At 40.1% G+C, this 23,797-nt stretch overlaps 1 protein-coding gene across 1 annotated transcript in view; it reads right to left on the bottom strand.

Moving 5' to 3' along the window:
- LOC120536531 (segment polarity protein dishevelled homolog DVL-3) overlaps positions 1–21,998 on the bottom strand; it is a 32,992-nt gene extending 10,994 nt beyond the window's left edge. The window contains 1 exon segment of the mRNA XM_039764929.1: positions 21,587–21,998. Coding sequence (XP_039620863.1) covers positions 21,587–21,747 — 161 coding nt within the window. The 5' untranslated portion in view covers positions 21,748–21,998.
- Positions 21,999–23,797: the final 1,799 nt, after the last annotated feature.

Raw genomic sequence — 23,797 nt, 5'->3', positions numbered from 1 at the left:
AATCTACAAGAAGATCCAGCTTCTCCACAACTTGGCTATTATGAATGGCTTCATAAGACACATATCAGAGCTGATACCTCATTTTCAGTCACAAATCGTGGTATCAATGCCTCAGTATTTTCCAAGGTATCACAAGACATGGCCGCCACATAAAAAAAATGGAATCATAGGTAACTGTCTTCAAGAGGAGGTTAGTCAGGCTAACCCCACAATTCTACACAGAGAGTGCTGGCATAAGAGCAAGAAGAAGATCAATGACCGACAAGACCTGATGGACCTACCACTCATTAAATCCTACTGTTAAGGTAATCTGGAAAACCCAGTAACTTCTCATCCCAAAAAGCAAACATGCCATCTTTAAAGCTGTCAGGATTAATGGTAAATAATTAAAATTACAAGCAAATAAAATTAGGTCTTTAGCCACTAAAAGCCCTAAATGATTCCAAGTGCAATACTGCAATTGTTTCAGACAGACTGATAAATCTACAAAAAACCAACAATAGTATAACAAGCAAAGGTCATGTAAACAGGCAGTTTCTCTTGGGGATTAATAAAGTATATCAAAAATCAAAAAAGAAAATCAATTATCACATGTTTGGACACAAATAAATATAAAATGTTAGCCACTAAAATTAGCTATATCCCTTTACCTTATGTTATAATCCTAGGCTGTGACTTATTAATAACAAAAGCAGATCAAAGGTTTGTCCAAATTTTGCAAAATAAATTCACAGTCAGTCTTCTCTACTTGAGCTCTGACCTCCTACTTTAGAGTACACAGAAAGGGAGAGTGTTCTGCATATACACATAAAGTAAGACAATGCCAAAAATAAGTTGACATACAAATGTCACATTTATAAATGCTTCAAATAAATCTGTATAAAGAACCTTGGACATAACACAGAAAGAACCAATCAAATGTTCAGACCAATATCACAGAACATTTTGATCTTCTCAGAGATCAATTTGAACTTGGCTAGATAGCAGCACTGGTCTAAACATTTCATCCACAATCCAATCTGTTGGCTCACTATCACAGCTGTTTGTAAAATGTGGACAAAAGGGAACAGGTGTATCACTAAGCTTAGAGCACCTAGAAGCCTAGAGAAGACAAACGTTTTTAGAGGTTTTCAACCATTACTGCTAGACACCATGACCTTTTCTATAAATCAAGGGGATGCTGGCCTTAAAGGAGGTGGTAGATGTCATGAACACTAAGCCAGGTCTTGCCCATTTAATATAACAAGACATTTGTATTAGACCTGTGGCTGTGGTCAAAGGGCAGCATATTGTGTTTATAAACCAAATCTAGCAGAAGTGGAGCATGGATTTCATCAACTTACTGCATAACAGTTAGGTGTCATTGAAGAAAGCTACAGCCACCCATCAGGCATAAAGGCTTTGTTTCCAAAACTCAGTGTCACTTGACCTTTCTATGAAAACTTGCAGAAATTCAACAACTCTTCAAAATTGATGCCCTCAGATGATGCTTATTTCCAAACATTCTAACTTCCCCTTACAACCAGCACAAAAAGGAAACAAAATAACCAGTACCTCAAAACACATTACAGAGGCAATCTTTAATTGCTTTTGTACAGATCATACAGCAAAGCAAACACACACTACCATTTTTCCCCAAAATGCCTGACTGGAAAATACACATGAAAAGAATCAACTGGCCAGCTATAATGTCACTCCTATTGAACATTAACACACCAAAAAGAATGATGCTGTCTCCCGTTATTAAGTGAATCTTGTCTTTCAACAGATATAGTTGGAAAACCCATCTTCCAGTTCTCCTACAGGCAGTGTGGAAAAGCCCATGACAGGCAACCTACAGACCCACAAGACAGTTGGCACAGACTTACTACCCTCCAGAGACAACTGGCTGCAAGAAAAAGGGTTAAGATAAAAGGAACAAAAGGTTATGAAATAAATCCTAAGACCACTGAGATAGTAAGAGAAAAAAAGTGAAATGGAGGAAAGAACTACATAATAAAAATACATCACAACACCACTAGAACAGAAGTGCTTTCCTAAAATATTCAAAAATTAACCACATTAAGATGTGTAAAAAATTCATTTAGAATTCTTCTTAATTATACAATATATGGGTGACACAGTAGTTAATACTGCCACCTCAGCTCCGGAATTCAAGGTTTGAACCCTAGGCCCAAGCACTACCTCTGTGCGTTTGCTGGTTTTCCTCCCACATTCCAAAAATATGCTTCCTAGTTTTACTCTTGACCCAGTGCCCGAACTCCCTCGGCTACGCTGCAACCTGCACTGGGGACAGTAATAGGGCCCTAGGATTTCCACGACGCAGAAAACATAGAAGGAATCATGGAATTAACAGATAAAAAGAGTATTAGATTTAAAAACAGAAATGTGCGGAATTTAGAGACTGAAAGGGTGACTGTTACAAAATTTCCCAATAAATTAAAATGATTGAATAATCTGTAGTTCTATCAATGTCAATTTATTGATATAGCACATTTAAAACCAACATAGGAATGCTGTGGCCAAAGTGCTTTACAATAAAAGAAGAAAAAACATACAATTAACATAAATAACAACAAATAGAAATAAAATAAATGAACATAAATAAATTAAATAATAAATAGAAGTAAGATTACATAATCACAATGAGGAAGCCATTAGTATTACTGAAGGTCATGGAAAGCAAGTGAATAGAAATGAGTCTTTAATATTGTTTTGAACAATAGTATCATTCAGATACTATTTTCTAGTTTGTTGTTTTTTAAGTGAACGCATTTTTTTGTAGAAATTCAGTCATGCCTCAATCCGTTTGTGCATGTTTCTTGTATGTTTGTTCTTTAAAGGCACGTGAATTAGCTAGCCGCATGAGACAGAAATGTCGAAGTAAGCCGTATCAGAAACAATAACTACGTCGAGAAAAACTAAGAAACACGAGCTTAACTGCAAAAATTGAGGGCACAACAATATCCCAGTGACTTTTACAAATCTGGACAACAACTTTTCTTCAAGTTTTGCTAGCATCAAACCTAAACCCATCTCAAGAATATGGAGAAATAAAGATCAAAAATGAGGCCAGTTTGTGGAGGACTCTGTGGTCATGCGAGTCAGACATACCGCGTTAAAAAACATGACAAAGATGCATCCTTTCTTTATTAAGCATTGTAAAAAAGTAGGTGCTCTGCCAAAAAAATGATAGCAGTCTTCGTCAAACTCATTTGCCCCATGTCTTTGAACAACATATGGATGCTGTTCTTCAAAAGATTCATGGCAGTAAAATTTATGTTGTAGTTGATGAAACCACTGATAGCCGAGACCACATATCACTATCTTGAGAAGTATGTGAGTAAACAATTGGCTGTATGGCATTTCTTTTATGTAGGCAGTTCATGAAATTATATTTAACCGGTATGAACAGTCTTTCCCGAAGAAAAATGTAGTTAGTGAAAGGCACTGAATTTTAACAGGTTACCTTTTAAAAATTAACAAGGATGGTTTGGGATTTTATAAATGTTTTGCCTCACAGTGTGACAAGGCATGCAAGGTCCACATTTGACTCTTCTGTTATTAACTCCGCATCAACAAACTTGGGCAGAAGAGCAGGCTTCTCCTCAGACACAATGAGCCCTTAAAAGCGAGTCTCTATCTTTTTTTCTGTTTAAATCCCAGATTTAGCATCTTGCAGATTATATTGCTTTTGCTTTGTAATTCATTATTTTAAGATATGCAGATGTAATTATGCATGTTTACAATCTGTAAACATTTAAAGGTTTAAGAATATTTAGAAATAATTTACATAATTACAATTACCGGTACTGATGTCCAGTACTTTTTGGCAGATGTTATCTTTATGGAGAGCTGCAACTTTTTCACCTTCTCTCAGGCAGCACTTTAGTCCCTTCACAACAACCAGCTGAATCTTAATGACATTTTAGCAGTGGTTACAGACAATGCATTATATTGTCTGAAAGCATTCCAGGAAGTTTTAAAAGGGGTTATGCCTAACAGTGTACATTCAACCTACTTGTGTCATGTCATCAGTATGGTGGGAGAGACCTGGCAGCACAATAAATACTTTAGTGAGGCTGCACCACTAGTGATGTGGGTAAAGTCTGCCTTCTTCAAGAAGCCTGCCAGGAACCCCCGAGGCAAGAAACACCAGGTGGAACAGCTGATTCGAATCAGTAGGGAACCTCGCTGAATACATTTACCTCTACAAAGTTTTTTCTGGCCAAAAACACATCAGCTCAGGCTGTAACAAATATCCTACACCCTAAAAATGAAGTTAATCTTAATCTCAAAAGGATACATCAAACTAGTAACAGCTCTTACAATCCTGTAGGGCACGCACTGTCCTACTGCAGTCTCAGCATACGGCATCATGGAGGATCTGGGCTCCTACCTGATGAATGGAACTGCAAAATAAGGTTCAGTTGTACTAGTGTGCCGTTTCATTAAAAGGAATGTAAATTGCCATCTCATTATTTGTTTTGCGGTAGTTGTTGCTACTTACAGTAAAAAAAAAAAAAAAACGAATTAAGGAAAAATAAAATGGTGAAAACCAAAAATAAAAAAAAAAAACTGAATTTGTGAAAAAATAAAATGGATTCCATAGGGCCTTAGTAACAGGTGGGGAGTTTGACTGGGATGGTACACCTTTCAAATTGTAACGCAGATGTACTACGGTGAGTTCAAGGAGGAAAGAAACCTCCTGTAGAGCAGAAGGGCAAAAGCTCTTGTTGCCTTTATGTACTTCTCTGCAGAAACTAAACATCTACAGTATTGTTCTGAAATGATTCCATTGTAAAGTACAGCTGAAATAACTTTAGTTTTCTTCTTGTAATCCACGAGGGAAAAAACAAAACTGACAAACTCGACAGACATATAGTATGTGCGTAGTGTAATAAAGCAAAGCCTGATATTTTGGCCAGCCAGGTTATGATGGCAGCAAGGAGAAGCAAGTTTTTGGGAATATGCCTCTACAGCAGTGGACTGCACAGGAACAGATATGTGCAGGTTTTTCGGGTATATACCACTATGCGGGAAAAAAAACAAAATGGGCCTGCCTGGTTCAAAGGGTTAAAAAACAAAAGTATACAACAATTTGTACTTGGTGTATGTGATAGTCATTTACTACATCCCACACAGAATAAGCCACGATGCAATAAGTATATTTGATGTATCCCCAACCTGTACAAGCTATAACTCATACACGCCATAGGAGCAAAAAGCATAAATTAAAGAAAAAAAAAAATAATGTAGAGTTGAGGAGCTGTGAAATGTTGTAGCAAGACACTGAAGGAGCTAAAGCCTCAAAGAACTAGATGGGGGGAAAAAAGCCAACTTGTGAATATGACATTGACAGGTCCGGTATTTTTTAAAGCATCTGTTTTTAGGTATTTTTTTGCTTACAAATGTAAGTGCTATAAATGTGGCACGAGTGCAGCAGATCTTGGAAGTCCTAATGCTTTCATTTGCATTTACTGGAAAACAGTAGTTCAGCAACAAGTATTTCCAGTAAAGATAATAAAAAACCTGGAGGTAACACGCTAACAAGAATGCAGGCACACTTCCAAATAATGACTTTGGAAGGCAAAACATTCATAGTCTATGAGTACTTTCAAATACTACAAAGCTGCAAAATGTTGATGCCGACACAGCTGACAAGAGAGTGAAACAGCTGGAGATTCTAGAGCAGTACATGTCATCTACAGGCAAGAAAGTTTGCCCACTAATGTTGATGAAATAGGACAGCCATGCAAGTTCTGACCTTTAATGTCTGGACCTTTGAGAAATGGTGCAGCACGTTAGACTGCAGTTCTTGTAACAGCCCCTTTCAAATGTACAACTATTGATAACCATCACAAAAATGAACTGGGCTTTGGGCATTGAGGCATGAAACTCATCCCAGATCAGGGGACTGCAGAAAAGGTCCTCAACCATGGACCATATTTTGTTAAAATTAAAATACATTGGTAAACAGCAACGGTCAAGTGTTGCATTCATTCTGTTTATTAATTTATTTTAGAAAATGCCCAATATTTATGAAGTAAATAGTATTAGTGATAAGAAATAATAGAATAAAATATAAAGCAGTAGGGACAAAAAACATTAGTGCTACTTCACAATTCTCATTCCAAAATGCTGCAAGAAGTTCAGTTTTTACCACAGGAGGTCCACACATTTCTTATCTTCACCACACCCACACCACTATTTGTAATAGGAGATCTCCGTGGATATGAAGTAACTGCTGCATTCCAGCATCTCAGTGGTACCAAGACTCCCAACAATTTAATCCATGGTTTGGTTGCCAGGCTTTCCCTTACTTCGGGATCCATCCATTTCCACTTTTTCAATAGCTAACATTAGAAAACACACACCATACACTTCTGCCATCTGATGCAGGTATTTATATACTGTACATCAAAAAATGGCTCAGCCATTTTAAAAATAGAGATGAAAAACAAAATGAAAATATTACACAAAGGGCTAAGTGTACATCGATAGACATATTATAATTTTCTATAGTGTCTTTTTAGTTAGGTAGGCTGTTTCCATAGTTAAAAACCACTTCATCAGTAACTAACCTAACTATCCTCCCCACTGGATTGGTTTTATTTTTTTTATAGCATCTCTTGACTGAGGGCAAACCAAAAATCATACTGAACTGCATTGGCTTGATGTCTTTCTTAGAACGATACAATGCTTTGTCTTGCACAGTAATCTCCCACATATCAAGAATACACTCCTCATATAAAGTACAGACTGACTGAAAATGGTATTTGTACAACCTCCAGTTTCTATGAAATAGGATAATAAACCACTAATCTTTAAATGCCTAATGCTAAATGCGGAAACATGCAGAAGATGGTACTTTAGCTAAGACACAAGCCATACATGAAATCTATATTACATTACATTTTCATTTTAGTCCACTTCATGGCTTTAGGGGTCCAGAGCCTAACCTGGCAGCATCACACACACACAAGGAATGAGCCCAAGGCAAATGTCAATCACAGGACACATTCACACACATATACAAACACATGCATATCATTTACCACAGCATTTAAAGGATATGTGAGAATTTAAAATAAATAAATAAATAAAAAATAAAAAGTAGTAGCATATACATACAAGTATAATAAAACAGGTTTCACTGGACAAAAAGCATAAAAGCAGGCAGACATCGTGAAAAAAGTCAGGTCACATTTACACTGTGCGTTTCAGAATAGCATCAATAGATCTAAAGAAACACCACATCTAACTCAGATATGTAGTTAAATATTCTATTGCCAAGTAATCCCACTACTCCAGCATATGAATATTAATTTACTAGACTGGATTAACATGCTTGACAAATTTCTCTCACAAGTGTACGAAGTCCTTCTAAGAAAGTCACAGTCCAAATTACCCTCACAATTTAATGTTTACCACATGTTGTATACTTCACATGCTCCATCGATCCATTATCCAACCCGCTATATCCTAACACAGGGTCACGGGGGGTCTGCTGGTGCCAATCCCAGCTAACACAGGGCACAAGGCAGGGCACCACACATATACACACACATCCCCACCCACACTCCAAGCACACACTAGGGACAATTTAGGATCGCCAATGCACCTAACCTGCATGTCTTTGTACTGTGGGAAGAAACCGGAGCACCCGGAGGAAACCCACGCAGACACGGGGAGAACATGAAAACTCCACTCAGGGAAGACCTGGGAAGCGAACCAAGGTCTGCTTACTGAGAGGCAGTAGCGCTACCAATGGGCCATCGTGCCGCACCACATCACATACTATATTCTGAAAATATCTACTCACATTATAGCACTGCATTTTGTAGGATGAAATGGAACATGTAGTTTTACAGTAGAGGCAACGTCCTTTATCATTAACGCTGATAATGTCAAAATACAGCTCCTTTGTATCTAAAACAATTAATTATTTCAAAGCATGGTAGTGCTAAATGGAAGCACACTGCAAAAAATAAACTTGGAAAACATTATAGCACAATACTATATGCAAGTACTGTATGGCTTTTTTTGTGGCAATACTGTACTGTAGAGAGTACAAGAAACCACCGCTGAGGGAAACATGGTTTGGGATGGCGAAAGTAGCCAATCCTAGAGCAGAGTGTCCTCGTGTTTTCCATTTTGTTATTCTTAAAACGCACAAGATGCTGCCAAAACACCCTGCACCTTCTAAGGCTTATGGCACCGAGCCTAAGCACCAAAAGATGTTTAAAACACTCCAGGAGTAGGTTGAACTGGTGGATTTACTCCGTGAACCAAAAAGTTATGCTTCGGTAGCACGCCATTATGGCATTAATGAAAGCACTGTATGCTACATAAAGAAGAATGAGGCAACAATCGGGAGTACCATATCTGTAAGTTTCTGCGATAGTGCCAAAAAGGTAACGACTGTAAGGAATAAAAATATCGTCAGGGTGGAATCTGCCTTGGCATTGTGGATCACCGACTGCAGGAAGAACATCCCCTTGGATGGTAACATCATCCATGAGAAAGCATGGAAATTGTACCAGCAGTTTGCTACAGGAGACAATGTAGAACGTACCGAAGAACCGCAACCAGGGCCATCAACAGCACCGGAGCCAGAGATTTTCAAGCCAGTAAGGGATGGTTTGATTGTTTTCAGAAACAATTTAATATTTAAAAGCATCTCTCTACATGGAGAGGCAGCATCTGCTGACAAAGAAGCCGCGGAGAAGTACCCCGAGACATTTAGGCACATCATAGAGGAAAAGGGATACAAGCCTGAACAAGTTTTTAACATGGATGAGACTGGCTTGTTCTGGAAGAAGATGCCGTCCAGAACTTGCATCTTGAAGGAAGAAGCCAAAGCTCCAAGGTGTAAGGCGCAGAAGGACAGAGTGACACTTTTTATGTGTGGCAATGCTGCTGGTTACATGATGAAACCTGGCCTCATCTACAAATCAATGAACCCCAGGGCCCTTAAAAACAAAAATAAAAACCTGCTGCCTATCTATTGGATGCACAACCCTAAAGCCTGGATTATTAAATTCCTTGCTTCAAACTGGTTTCACCAGTGCTTCATTCCTCAAGCCAAGGAATACCTCCACGATTTAGGCATGGACTTCAAGATTATTATGGATAATGCTGGCGGCCATCTTTTGGATTTGTATTACGAGGCAGTTCAGACTGAGTTCCTCCCTGCCAACACCACCTCCCTCATCCAACCTGTGGATCAAGGTGTGATCCGTGCCTTCAAGGCTCTTTATACCCAGATTTCTCTCCAATACCTTGTGGATGCAATGGACACGGATGAGAATTTTACATTAAAGGGTTACTGGCATAACTTTACAATCACAACGTGCCTGTCAGTCATTCAAGCTGCTCTTAAGGAGATGAAAAAGGAAACCATCAACGCCTGCTGAAGAAGCTGTGGCCAAAGTGTGTCCATTACAACAAGGGCTTATCAGCCAAAAAAAGTCAGCACAATGCTGTCGACAAGGCCGTGGAACTGGCAAAGATACTGGGTGGTGAAGGTTTTGACGACATCAGTCAAGATGAGGTGAACAACCTTATTGATGCCCACTCTGAACCCCTGACAGACAAGGATTTATTGGAGTTAAAAGTCTGCCAGCAAAGAGGAGGAGGAAGAGACAGATCCAGTGCAAGAGGAGAAAAAGCAGGGCCTGACATTGGAACCTCTGTCCCAGATTATTCGGACATCAAAGGAGTTACAAGGGGTGATTGAAGCATGGGATCCCTATATAGTTAGGGCTCTCAAAGTTAATAATGGCATTGATGCTGCCATTCAGACATATAAAACGCTTGCTACCATGAAGAAACAACAACAGCAACTTCCCATCACAATATTCCTGAAACCTATAAAGAAAAGCCAGCACGAAACCTCACCAGAAGACCAGTCCAAAGATACGACTCCTCCTGAAGCGCCTGAAGAGGCGCCACCCGAGGAGTTGTGCATCCCCTGCATCATACTGCACAGCTACTTCATCATCAGCATTAATATCATTCATCATTGGTGAGTACCCATACATTTTACTGTATTTTAATTAAATTATTATGTATTCACTCTACTTATAGCAAAGAAAACGACAGCGCATACCAAAGAAAATGCGCTTGCATGAATTACAGCACACATAGCAGTAATATCAGTATTTTACATTCTAGCACCGCGGGAGACATAGCAGTACAGTACTGTACAGTAGACTGGTTTACATTTACATTATTTTTTTAGGTAATGTACTAACCTGAGTTTGCAATGAAGTTAAAGTGCTTTGGAGGCATATTTAGGGTTTAAACTTTAAAATAGGCATTTAAAAGGTATCCAAAAGTTGCGGGTTTTTACAATTTGCGGGTGCTCTAGGAACGTAACCCCCACGAATTTTGGAGGTGTACTCTATGTGTGCGTGCGTGTGTGTATATGTATATATATATATATATATATATATATATATATATATATATATATATAATGCATTATGAAATATACATTACGGCTGATTAAAGGTGCCATTGTCAATATAGCATTATAACCAATTAAAACGAAACACTACATTAGCGAAGGATTGGTTCCTGGACCCACTTACGGATACCAAAGGCTGGTGCCCTAGCCTGTGGGTTGATGGATGGACTCTCTTCGATTGCCTTGGGGAGGGGGCAGTGTTTTAAGGAAGTCCAATTTCAGTTTAAATTTTTTGGTTAATGATTGATTAGTTGTGTTTGTTTTAGAAAATTACAACAAATCTATATGAAAACACACCATTCAGCCCAACAATGCTCGCCAGTCCTATCTACTTAATTCTTCTAAAATAACATCAAGTCTAGTTTTGAAAGTCTCTAATGTCCTACTGTCTACCACAATACTTGGTAGATTACTCCATGTGTCTATGGTTCTCTGCGTAAAGAAAAATTTCCTAATGTTTGTGCAAAATGTACCCTTAAGTTTCCAGCTGTTCTCCCACGTTCTTGATTAACTCATTTTAAAGTATCAGTCTCAATCCAGTGTAATCATTCCCTTCATAACTTTAAGCACATCATGTCTCCTCTTCAACTTCTTTTGCTTAAACTGAAAAGGGTCAGCTCTTTTAATCTTTCCTCATAACTCATCCTCAGTAGCCCTGGAATAAGCCTAGTTGATCTAAAAATATTTTAACTGTCTTTATGTTCCAGAATGTGTGTATGTCTTCTGTGTTTTGTTTAAGAGCTGCAGTACTGCTAGAAGTGAAAAGATACAAATTGCTTCCTAAATTGGCAATTGGTAGTAATCAGAAGTTGGGATGGTGTAGGTGAGCAACAAAGAGCTTTCATTTTATAAAAGCTGTGATTACAGGAGGACAGGGTCGATCAGTTTACAGAGTACAGCAAGGGTGCTTTGTGTGAGCTGAGCTAGACGACTGAAGAACAGTGTCAACTGGCTGCCATATAAGAACTGTTGAGTTTAATGGCTCATAGGATTAAACTTATCTACTATGGCAGAAGGGTACAGCAGAGTATGCCTACAGATCACTTTATTCACATAGATTTAGAACAGTGCTCAGCATAAGGCTAATTCAAATTTCTCTTTCTGGATTTTGTTTTTTTTTTTTTATATTTTTGATCAGAGGATGGTTGAACTTGTGGATGTGAAGGGCCAACCATATATAATTGAAGATTATTCCTCTAAAGCTATTTTTGACTGCATTCCTAGAACAATTCTCATTTTTGCTCTTTGATAAAATAAAAGCCCCAACAATAAATTTGTTTTGATGTTTTGTTCCCTAAACTGAAATCAAAATGCACTACTGGTTGGCGTCCAGTAAAAGGTGCAGAATAGAAAGCACTCAATTAAGACTCCACTAACCAACCCTACCAAATAATCTTTAATCTCCACAGTTTCTTCCCCATCTACAGATCCACAATTCCAAAACTCACCTAACAACAACCCATCCCCATCCCATAACCACCTTCTCATGTTTCCTCTTTTCAAGTACTACTGTACAGAATTCATTCCCAAGATCAATATGCATCATTGATCAAAATCTTTAACACTAGAATTACCAGAGCCTACGAAAAAACTCGTAATTCCGTCCCACCTTAAACTGCTTCTTAAATCCCTTCACACCTCTCCGCCAGCGTCCTTTGTCTTCTAAATGTGCTGATAAAGAGAAGCTAGAAGCAGCCGGCTATTCCATCCCCCCACCAATTTAGAACGTGCACGAACTTCTCTCAGCTCATGCCTTGATTGAGTATCTGGGAGTGAAGTGGAGTTTTAGAGTGGAAATAATAGATCGTTATTTGGAACACACGCATTTCATGTCTGTTCCGTTTCTACAGTAATCTGTGTCAACACATTGTTAAAACAGAAACGTTTTTTATATTCTAGTAGTAGATGACAAAATGTAGGCATAAACTATGTAATGTATGAGCCTGAAGTCCAAATAGCAAAGAAACATTTTCACAAGAATAACACAATTGCGCTTTCATTCAAAAATTTAACTGCAGAAACAAAAAGCCGCCTTAACATGCGACATTGACACCAGTTTATTGTAACTGCCTCCGTGGTTCAATAGACTCAGGCCCCGCTTGGGAATCAAGGGGTCACGAGTTCGATCCTGCGCCCCTCCGTTTTGAGAAGTAAACTGCTCTTATTCTTACTGTTTTAGAATAAAAGCATACATTTGATTTCAGTCTGTAACAGCCAGTGCAATATATGATCCTTGTAAAGGTTAGCTTTTTTTTTTTTTTATTCACTTTTCATTCTCTCAGTCGCGTTCTGACACACAAACGCTGGCGAAGCTGCCTTCTTCGTATCTCACCGTCACTTGATTGAATTGATTTGAATAAAAGTGCACTTTTGTTATACTTTTACACCAATATATGTTCCTGTGTTTGAACGACACGGGCAGATGGGGAGTGTCTAATGATTGCATATAGCGCCGAACTTACTGGTCATTACCATTCTTTCCTCTGTCTTTCCTCTTGTCCTGGAGTACAAAAGAAACAGCATACAGCAACATGCGGGGACTGGCAGGAACACTCAATAAAACTGAATAAAAAGAAAATCAAGTGACGGTGAGATACGAAGAAGGCAGCTTCGCCAGCGTTTGTGTGTCAGAACCCTTTGGGGGAGTGTCTTGTTTGGCGTTAGTATGCATCGTGGTACACTGCAGAGCTATAGCGCGTCTTTAGTGAAAACAGCCGTGTCAGATGGGGTTATATGGATTGATTCTGAACGCGACTGAGAGAATGAAAAGTGAATAAAAAAAAAAAGCTAACCTTTACAAGGATCATATATTGCACCGGCTGTTACAGACTGAAATCAAATGTATGCTTTTATTCTAAAACAGTAAGAATAAAAGCAGTTTACTTCTCAAAACGGAGGGGCGCAGGATCGAACTCGTGACCCCTTGATTCCCAAGCGGGGCCTGAGTCTATTGAACCACGGAGGCAGTTACAATAAACTGGTGTCAATGTCGCATGTTAAGGCGGCTTTTTGTTTCTGCAGTTAAATTTTTGAATGAAAGCGCAATTGTGTTATTCTTGTGAAAATGTTTCTTTGCTATTTGGACTTCAGGCTCATACATCACATAGTTTATGCCTACATTTTGTCATCTACTACTAGAATATTTAAAAAACGTTTCTGTTTTAACAATGTGTTGACACAGATTACTGTAGAAACGGAACAGACATGAAATGCGTGTGTTCCAAATAACGATCTATTATTTCCACTCTAAAACTCCACTTCACTCCCAGATACTCAATCAAGGCATGAGCTGAGAGAAGTTCGTGCACGTTCTAAATTGGTGGGGGGATGGAATAGCCGGCTGCTCCTAGCTTCTCTTTATCAGCACATTTAGAAGACAAAGGACGCTGGCGGAGAGGTGTGAAGGGATTTAAGAAGCAGTTTAAGGTGGGACGGAATTATGAGTTTTTTTCGTAGGCTCTGGTAATTCTAGTGTTAAACCATACGCAGAATTCCACATTTCCTTCTTGTACTTACAATCTGGCATTTCCATATTCAAATTTTTCTCTATTAAAACATTGATGCTGGTTATCAAAATATATTAATGTCTTTGTGTTTTATTTTTGAAACTGACAACGCAACCTCTGCAGGAACTACCTTGACCCTTTATAGTTTTTGCCATGGGAGAAAACTGCAGTAACATTTAAATAATGTCTATAAATGGTGACACGGTCATAACCTGCCATAGTATACAATAAAATATGGAGTATGCAAAGAAATGTAAATTATTAAAAAAAAACAAAAAAAACAAATTTCCACATTAATTATTTGTTCGCTTCCATATTGTATCTATCACAACAAATACTTCAATGACACAATCCGTATAAATTTATAGAGCCTTTCTATGTCTGAATTATTTACAAGCACATTAGCATTGAGCATCTAAAGTCAAAAGGCTGAACAAATACAAACTATAGCAAATACAGCAAAACAGTTTAGTTTCATTAAGCAAAACATTAACAACTTTATATAGTATGCAAGTTTCAACAAAAGAAAAATATTACAGTTAAATATTAGCATGCAAATAAACTAGCAGGTACTTACAATAGATACAATGATTTATTTTTAATCATGGATTCATGTGAAATCATACTTCAAGAGCAAAAAACAACTTCTACTATCAGGTGAGGTTCAAATCAGAAATTTAGGATGCTTTCCTGGGATGATTTCTTTTTCCCCCCATCCATAATTGTTTTACAACCCTCTATTTCTGGTGATCTCTTACACTGATGAGAGGATCACATCAGAACATACATACAGGTTTTCTAATTCAATAGATTTGCCCCACGTGCTATTACTTTGTTTTTTGGCTGCTCCCGTTAGATGTCGCCACAGAGGATTGTCTGTTTCCATATCTTACTGTCCTTTGCAACTTGCTCTGTTACACCACCACCCACATGTCTTCCTTCACCATATCCATAAACCTCCTCTTAGGCCTTCCTCTGTCCCTAGCACCCTTCTCCCAATTCAGCGAGCATCTCTCCCCTGTACATATCCAAACCAACATAATCTCGCATCTCAGACTTTGTCTCCGAACAGTCCAACATGAGCTGACTCTAATGTACTCGTTCCTAATCCTGTCCATCCCCATCACACCCAATGCAAATGTTGACATCTTTACATCTTAAACTCTGCTACCACTAGCTCTGTCTCCTGTTTTGTCAGTGCCACCGTCTCCTACCCATATAACATAGATGGTCTCAACACTGTCTTGCAGACCTTCCCTTTCACTCTTAGCAGTGCCAGCCTGTCACATCTCACACCTGACACTCTTCTCCACCCTGCCTACAAACTCTTCTTCACCTCTCTTCCACACTCCCCATTAATCTATACTATTGATCCCAGGTATTTAAACTCATCCACCTTCACCAACTCTGCTCCCTGCAACCTCGCCACTCCTCTGACCTTCCTCTCATTTACGCACATGTATTCTATCTTAGTCCTATGGACCTTCATTCATCTCCTCTCAAGGGTGTATCTCCACCTCTCCTCAGTCTTCTTAACCTGCTCTCTACTCTCATTACAGATCACAATGTCATCCACGAACATCTTAGTCCATGGGGATTCCTGTCTAATCTCATCTGTCAACCTTTCCATCACCATTGCAAATAAGAAAGGGCTCAGTGCTGATCCCTGGTGTAATCCCACCTCCTACAGAAGACCTCACCACTATCGCACTTATTTCGTACATATTCTGAACAACTCTTACATACTTCTCCGGCCCTCCCGACTTCCTCATACAATACCACAACTCTTCTCGAGGAACTATCATATGCTTTCTCAAAGTACAAAAAGACCCAAAGCAACTCCCTCTGGCCTTCTCAATATTTCTTCATCAACACCCTCAGAGCAAACATTGCACATGTAGTGTTCTTTCCTGGCATGAAACCATACTGCTGCTCGCTAATCTTCACCTTCTTTTTCAAGCTAGTTTCCACTAAGTTTTCCCACAACTGCATGCAGTGACTGATCAGTTTTATCCCCTCTGTATTTACTACAGCTCTGCACATCAACCTTATTCTTAAAACAGGTACCAGTACACTTCTTCTACACTCCTCAGGCATCCTCTCACTTTCTAAGATTGCATTAAACTATTCGGTTAAAACTCCACTGCCCCATTGAACACCTCCACGCTTCCACAGGTATGTCATCAGGACCAAAGGTCTTCCCATTCTTCATCCTCTTTATAGCTGTCCATACTTCCTCCTTGCTAACCCATTGCACTTCCTGGATCACTATCTCCACATCATCCAACCTCCTCACTCATGGTCTTCATTCATCAGCCTCTCAAAGTATTCTTTCCATCTATTCAACACATACAAAGTAGTTTAAACTCATCTGAATATTTTTTTAGCTTCAGAAAAAGTGACACATCTAAATTTCAGAAACAGCTGAAAGCCACCTCCAGGAATGGCAGATGGAGTAATGAGGATAGTCATATTCACAGCAACCTTTGTCAAAAAAATGTTTGTTACTTTGTGGTCATTTTCAGAGTGGCATACCTAAATCTCATTTGCACTAGACATTGCCCTGAGCCAAGGCTTACTCTGTTTTCCTTCTATGAGCCACACCACAAGAAAGGTTAAAGTTTAGTTGTTTTATTGCTGTTTGTCATAAAGATAATGGGTTTCTGTTTTGGCAGTTTACCACAGAAATCAGGCAAACATTAAAACTTTAGTGGTAAGAAATTCAAATTCTAGTGCTGTCCGACAATTAAAAAAAAAATACAAGGTTTGCTGCTGTGACTTATGATTAACTACATTTTTCCAGTTTTGCTTATTTAATTTTCAGTTTAAGAAAACAGAACAGCCAAGCCAAATGACACCTTTTATTGGTTAACTAAATAAAAAGGTGTTATTTTGCTTGGCTTTTCTCTACAGTCATAATGGCTCACATGGTACAACACTCATACTACAGAAAACAGAACATTAATTTTAATGGTAAAGAAAACAAAACTGTAATTCAAATTAAACTGAAAATAAACTTGTTTTATTTCAACCAGTAGCAAAATAAAATGTCAAATATGCAAACAAGATTTGTCTATGGAATTTTCAAGTAACTAAAAGCTGTGAGAATGAAGAGCAGAATCAGCTCCCTTCTCTTAGCAACCAGAAAACATTTCTTTAATGGATTAGACTAGGCAGTAATATTGTTTAGCACTCCATTTTCAGAGATCAAATTTGCCCAGAGGCCATTCAGATTTAACATGTGCAAAAATAATTCAGGCAACAATGAACAACTCATGTGCATAAAAACGGTCAATTATATGAAGAAATGCAAAATAGATAATGAATGCTAATGAAGAAAAAAAATACTGAAAACAGCCTTTTGAAGCCAGCACTTGTATTAGGTGAGCATTACAAAATTTAACAGATTGAGTAATCAAACTCATTCTAAATTGTCTAATTTTTTTTTTTTTTTTTTTTAATTCCTGAACATTCAGGTCTGAGATAAAAATAGAGAAGACAACAAAACATTTTAAAAAAGCATGCAAAATTTGATAACTTTGAAAGGATCTAAATATTTTTGTAAGGTACGGCATCTCACCAGAAGGATGGATCAAAAGGCTAATGTCAGAATGTATCAGAATTTGTACTGGTTAGTCTTCTTATCCACCTCTATCCACTGACCACATTGAAGATAGTAAGGAAGAGATGCAAGACCCACTGCGAAACAAAACTGACTTAGTAGGTGTTAGACTTGCACTCGAGGTTATGCACATCTCCAGTGCCAATTAGATAGATGATAAATGGAGAATAAAAAAAATGAAGCCCAGGGCAAAAAATCCACAAAGTCCAACCTCTTTTAAACCAAATGCCACCTGTGAGCCATGTCCTTGTCAAACCGTCATGGATCAAGACTGGGTGAGCCTTGGGTATGTGAATACCAGGAAATACTAGGGACCACGTGTCATTCCCCTTGCAGCTGCACACAGTAATGGAAATCTCAAGTTCAGCTATCTGTGTGGCCCACTGAACAGAAAGGAAACAGAAACCTTCCTGAGAGGCTGCCCCTAGAACAGCTGACGCAGCAGCTGCTCATTTCACAACCACAAGCCTCTTGTGAGGTCACACAGAGACCATCATTCTGAGCAAAGCAGCGGGTGCTGCCCCTGGCAGCCGGAAGATTTAATGTAAGGAACACCGGAAGCAATTGAATACTCTCTCTCAGCTCCAAAGCCTTGTACAGATCCAATCCTGGAAAAAAAAAAAACGAACAACATACACACACAGCAATATTTGTTGTTCAATGCTCCATGATGCCCCAGGCAGAGTTCAACATTTCTGCTTTTATTTTACTAGCCGCAGATGGTTTTCTTCCATCCTGTCCGTGCACTGCACGCATCATAATCGTTTGCGGATTTCCCAGTACACACTAATGTGTTTCACATGTGCCTCTAACTGACTTCAACTTGGATTCAAGATGCCAATCACTTCCAAGCCCACATTCCAATTACACCGCCCCCAACTGGGGCCCAATGCTGTCAACCATTTACGAGGATCAGAAAGCAAGCTAGCAAAAAGGGCTGCGCCATCTGACAGGAGTTCAGTGTAAAACCAGTACACCAAAACTTATAATGCCACCACAGCAGTGTAGAATGCAGTAGCCAAAGCGCTTTAAATTTGTGCACCATACCTGTGTAATATCTCTTTACCTCTACGTAACAAAAATCCAAAATAACACTGGCACTTTTGCCTCCAAATGTAAAAAGAAATGCCAGTTATGAAAACCAATCCTGGCTTACAAATTGTATGCTCCAACAATTCCTGAATGAACTGCCACAACTGGACAAAACTAAATTCACTTAGCCCTGTTGGTCCTGAATAAGCAGGTACAACCAGACACTGGTAATCTTAACCCACAGTTTGTTTTGCTCATCCAGAGACAGTTGGCACAGCTGGTCTGCTCATTTACCATTCTTGAGGGGGAGGGGAGTAAAAAGCAGAAATAAAGACAGAGTTTCCCACAAAATTGATGCAAGTATATATATATATATATATATATATATGTGTATGTATGTATACTTTAGGCGCCATCCACTTGACAATTGTAAAAGTGAAGTCTGAAACATTCAACAGGTCCTGCAGGCCCAGGCTGATGGCCACTACTAAACAGCACAGCCAGACCATATCCAAACACACACTGACGTACAGAACGGTAAACATCGAGTCCATTTCAAAGGCCAGACAAACGTCAGACAGCTGAGGGAGCCCAAGAGGGATGTTAGACCTTGTCAAGCAACAGGTGTTAGAGCACAGTAGCCAAGCGGTTGGCCCCTGGGAGCTTTTCCAGACGCTCTCCAATGCACTGAATAAAGCAGCAGGATGTGAAGGGGCTCAAACACGGTGACACATAAGCCCAAGCCTCTTCATCACTGAGAAAATGTGTACATGGGGCTTCACCTCTTTCTTTGTCTTCACCATCTGCACTGCTGCCAGAACAGTTCAAGTGAATGAGGCATTTAAAAGATATCCTTTCCTCTTCTGGATGCCCCTCATTATCACTTCTTGTTAAAACTCAATAACAATGGCAAGCTTGAACTGTTAATTCACCCTTATTTCAGTACAGACACCATCTTCAACTGTTTGCTCAGTTATTCCTCTTCCCTGCTTAGATGGGCACATTGTATATTACAACATGCTAGTACTTCCTGCAATCCAAATTTGTGCTGATGCTTTCTGTGAACAGCACTAGTATAAGGAGTACACCGATAGAGATTACACTGTGTAAGGGGTAGGCCCAAAAGGAAAACCAAAAAAGTATCCAGTGAACAACAAGAACATATAAACATGCACATTCTACCAGGACCTTCATTTGTAAAGGAATGACTTTACCAAGAATAAACAATCAATCAATAACACAATTAACTTACAACATTCCTAACTCTGCATGTCACACTAAATTAACTTCTGAAATCTATCCATTTTCAAACTACTTCGCTTATACATTTGCCAGGCTTATCCCAGCAACACGGAGCAAAACACTGAAAAGAATGTAATCACTCATTGTACCATTTCAGAGTTACCAAAAAAAAAAACACATTTTAGGATGGGAGGTGACTTGAGGAAAAAATGGAGAACATGCAAACTCTACAAAGACTAAAACTGTAGCACTGATTTAAATCCAGCAACCTTAGACCAGGAGGAGCTGCCCACAATTTTCTAGTGTATCTAGATAATAAAGTGACCGGCCCTGGGTCACTGCAGAACAACCTACAAGTTTCATTTGTGGCCGTTTCTTATTCTGCCCCTCCCTTCTTTTCATTCAACCATTTATTTTGTAAACCTACTTAATACAATCTTAAGATTGCAACGAGTACCTCATTCCTCTGTTCCCAAACATCACATTTGACCCTTGAAATTCCAACCAAATGCAGTGGCAACATATTGTCATGAGAATGTTAAAAAGGGGTTCTTCTCACTTGAGAGTCAAGCTTTATGTTCAGGTCTGTCCTCCTTTTTAGAGATCTTACAGCCAGTGGCTTTTTTTTTCCTCTCTCTCTGGTTTCACACTTCTCTGAATGAGGTCTTTAATTCAGTCATAACCACAGTCTGAAAAGCATCAGGTGCTTTCTCTCACACATGCCCTCCTAATGACACCAAACCTGTCATTTATTCTCTGATCACCACCATGACATGGAGGGGTTTGACTCTGCAGTATCTGTAGCACACACCTCTATGAATCACATACCTTCTAAAGAACTGATGACATGGAGAGACCACACTTCTCACATGGAAAGCCACTCACTCTCACTCGGGAACCCCAAACTCAAACAGAGAGCCCTTCGCGAGACCCCAAACTCAAACCGAGAGCTCCCCACTCTGACTTAGGACCCTAAACTAGCATGGAGAGCCCATCACTCTCACTCAGGACCCTAAACTCGCATGGAGAGCCCATCACTCTCACTCAGGACCCTAAACTTGCATGGACAGCCCATCACTCACATCTGGGCCCCCCAAATCCACGTGGGAAGCCCATCACTGTCATTCAGGACCCCAAACTCAATTGAGGAGCTAGTCACTCAGTTCCCCAAACTCAGATAAAGAGCCCACCAATGTCACAAGTCCTCCCTCACACATTTTAGGTCTTTTGTTTCGTCTGTCAACTTCACACGGGACCCTCTGCTTACAGCCCACAGAGTCCCACTTGACCACCACTAACCTTCTCTCCGCACACACACATCCATTAAGGACCCCACTTCTTAGCCCGTGTGGCCAGCACTCATTCGAGCCTCTCCGCGAATCCTGCGGTCTGCTGCCTTTCCCCTTTCAATCACACGCATTTGTGTCTACCTAAAAGGCGGTCTGGTCGTGTAAGTTACGGGAGCTGCGGCTTTTCCTAGGCCCTAGTCCTCGACTCCACACAAAAGGAATCCTTTTCTCATAACAAAGAGGCCGTCCAGGCGCCATTTTCGGCCCCTGGCGTTAAGTAAAGCTCTACACAGCGCAAAGTCGTCAGCGTCCAAGGCGGCGCTGAGAAGAATGACGAATCGTCTCGGGCCGTGAAGCCATGAAGAGGCCGGGGAGAAAAGGCCCAGTCCAGCAGGCAGCGAGCCCCTGGTCCGGTTCTTACCCAAAGTCGTCGTCCATAGACTTGAAGTAGAACTTGTAGTTAGGTTTGTTGAGCACACTTTTAAAGTCCGCCAGGGTGACCCGGTCAGCAGGGATTGGCAGCTTGACCAGGTACGGCGTCTCCTGGTCATCGAGGTGGTAAATAATCTTCGTCTCCCCCATGACGGGCCGCACAAGATGGAGCCGCTCCGCTCCGCCGGTAGCTTTCCTTTACTCGACTCCTCTCGCCTCGGCTCGGGATTGCTCGGCTTCCCTCGGCTCGCTCCGCTGCCAGTCTCTCGGGCGCCTCCGACCCGATCCCAGGCGCCGCCGGTGCCCTCCGCACAAGACTGCCAAATACAACCGCTGTGATTCTCCGTCTCGGGTTGTACAAAGCGCAAGCTCGGCTCGCTTTACCAGAAAACTCCCCCTGCAGGAGGAAAGTTGAGCAGAGACCCTAAAATATCCGCATCTGGTCTGGCACTAAGGGAAGAGGAAAAAAAAAAGATTTGCACCCCACGGACATTCTGCTGGCCTACGCCTCGATTACTAAATTCCCTTGAATTGCAGTTTTCTGAGTGTGGAAAAATCAGGAAAAAAACATGGAATTCGTGGCAGCCCAAAGTCCACGACTGCTGAAGAAACGAACGTCCGTTACGAACCAAAAGTAACTATAAGAACTGAAAAGGAGTTCGATTTCTCCTTGAAATTCATTGAAGTCCTTTAATATAAATGACGCTTAGTAGTGTTTAACTTTCTTTCCCATACAGAGCTGCCATTTTTGGCTGAACTAGGAGGAAAGGTAGGAACAAACTCCAGAAGGGGTGCCATTCAAACCACAAGCACACATACACATCATTACTAACTTGTATTAGTCCAATTAAAAACCACCAATCAACCCAATATGTGTGTGTCTTAGAGATACAGGAGGACACCAATGTACATTTTGATGAAAGCAGTGCATTTAGCACACCAAGTTGTCAACCCATCTATCTTCTCCATCTAAGGTAGCTCAGAAACAACTCACATAAACATGGAAGGAAAGTACAGCTTTACATGGACTGTAACCAAGCAAACATATGATCCCAGGACTCCATTTAGCTTCATGGGAAACTAGAGCCTCTCCCAGCAGCACAGCATCAGGTACAGATTTGTAAAGAAACACCCACTCATTTGTATCTGGCCAAAACTATTATTATTATATATTTCTCTGATGGCTTTGACCAAAATGACTTTCAAGATTGAGGTATTTTACAATTTTTTTAATTCTTTTATTTTTTGCAATTCCAGCACAGGCAGTTGAAGTGACACAAAATGAGCTACTGACTGGAATCGAATCATTCAGGTTTTGAGATTTTAAAAACCCAGTGCCTTGGCCACAATATCATAATGCAGACCAAAACAGAGGCATCAATTAGTCAAACACACTTGTTTGGGATAGAAGGCTGGGCTATGTTTTATTTCCAGCACCCACATCTCTCTCTCATACCTATATGAATAAGTACTAGTAGTCTATGTTTTGTTGGAAATTTTTACACAATTTCTTATTTATAGTGTGGGCGAGTGGTATACTTTTCATTGAGGTGGGAATGTGATTGGATCCCCCTGAGGCCGGTATGCTGTATAAGTGTGCACCAGCACACTTCAAACCCTGGTCAAATGCATACATAACATAGATTGTTCATACCTAATTAATCCACTTTCTGGTACTGTGAGTTGCACATGGAGTCTCAAATGAAGCACATTACTGGCATTGTGAGGGAGCGTCAGTTACGGCACTATGGCCATGTGGTATGATTCCCCAAGGGTGATCCAGCTCACAGGATCCTCATTGTTGAGGACCTGAGCAGTTGGACCCGGCCAAGGGGACGCATACGTAACACCTGGCTGCAGTAGTTAGATGGTCATTTCTGGGTGGGGGGACTGGACTGCATGTCTGCCTGGAGGGTTGCCAACCAGAATTCTGAGCTGTTTCGTTGTGTGGGGGGTCAAGCAATGCACTGTACCAGTGCATGCTCCCCAACCTGACTTGACCTGTGGGTCCCATGGGTTTAGAGCTAATTCTGACAGCATCAATTCAGAAACCAACCCTGGATCAGACACCAATCCATTCACCAAGGGCCAGTTTAGAGTGGGATGTCAGAGGAAAAATCAAACAGCAACACGGAGAATAAGTGAGACATATTAAATTATTTAAAAGTAGAACAATGAAAAGCCTCAAATGGGATATTAA

This window comes from Polypterus senegalus, chromosome 1 (assembly GCF_016835505.1).
Source record: "Polypterus senegalus isolate Bchr_013 chromosome 1, ASM1683550v1, whole genome shotgun sequence".
NCBI classification, from domain to species: Eukaryota; Metazoa; Chordata; class Cladistia; order Polypteriformes; family Polypteridae; genus Polypterus; species Polypterus senegalus.
Note: the sequence above shows the minus strand (reverse complement) of the source record. Positions and strands in the feature narration are given on the sequence as shown.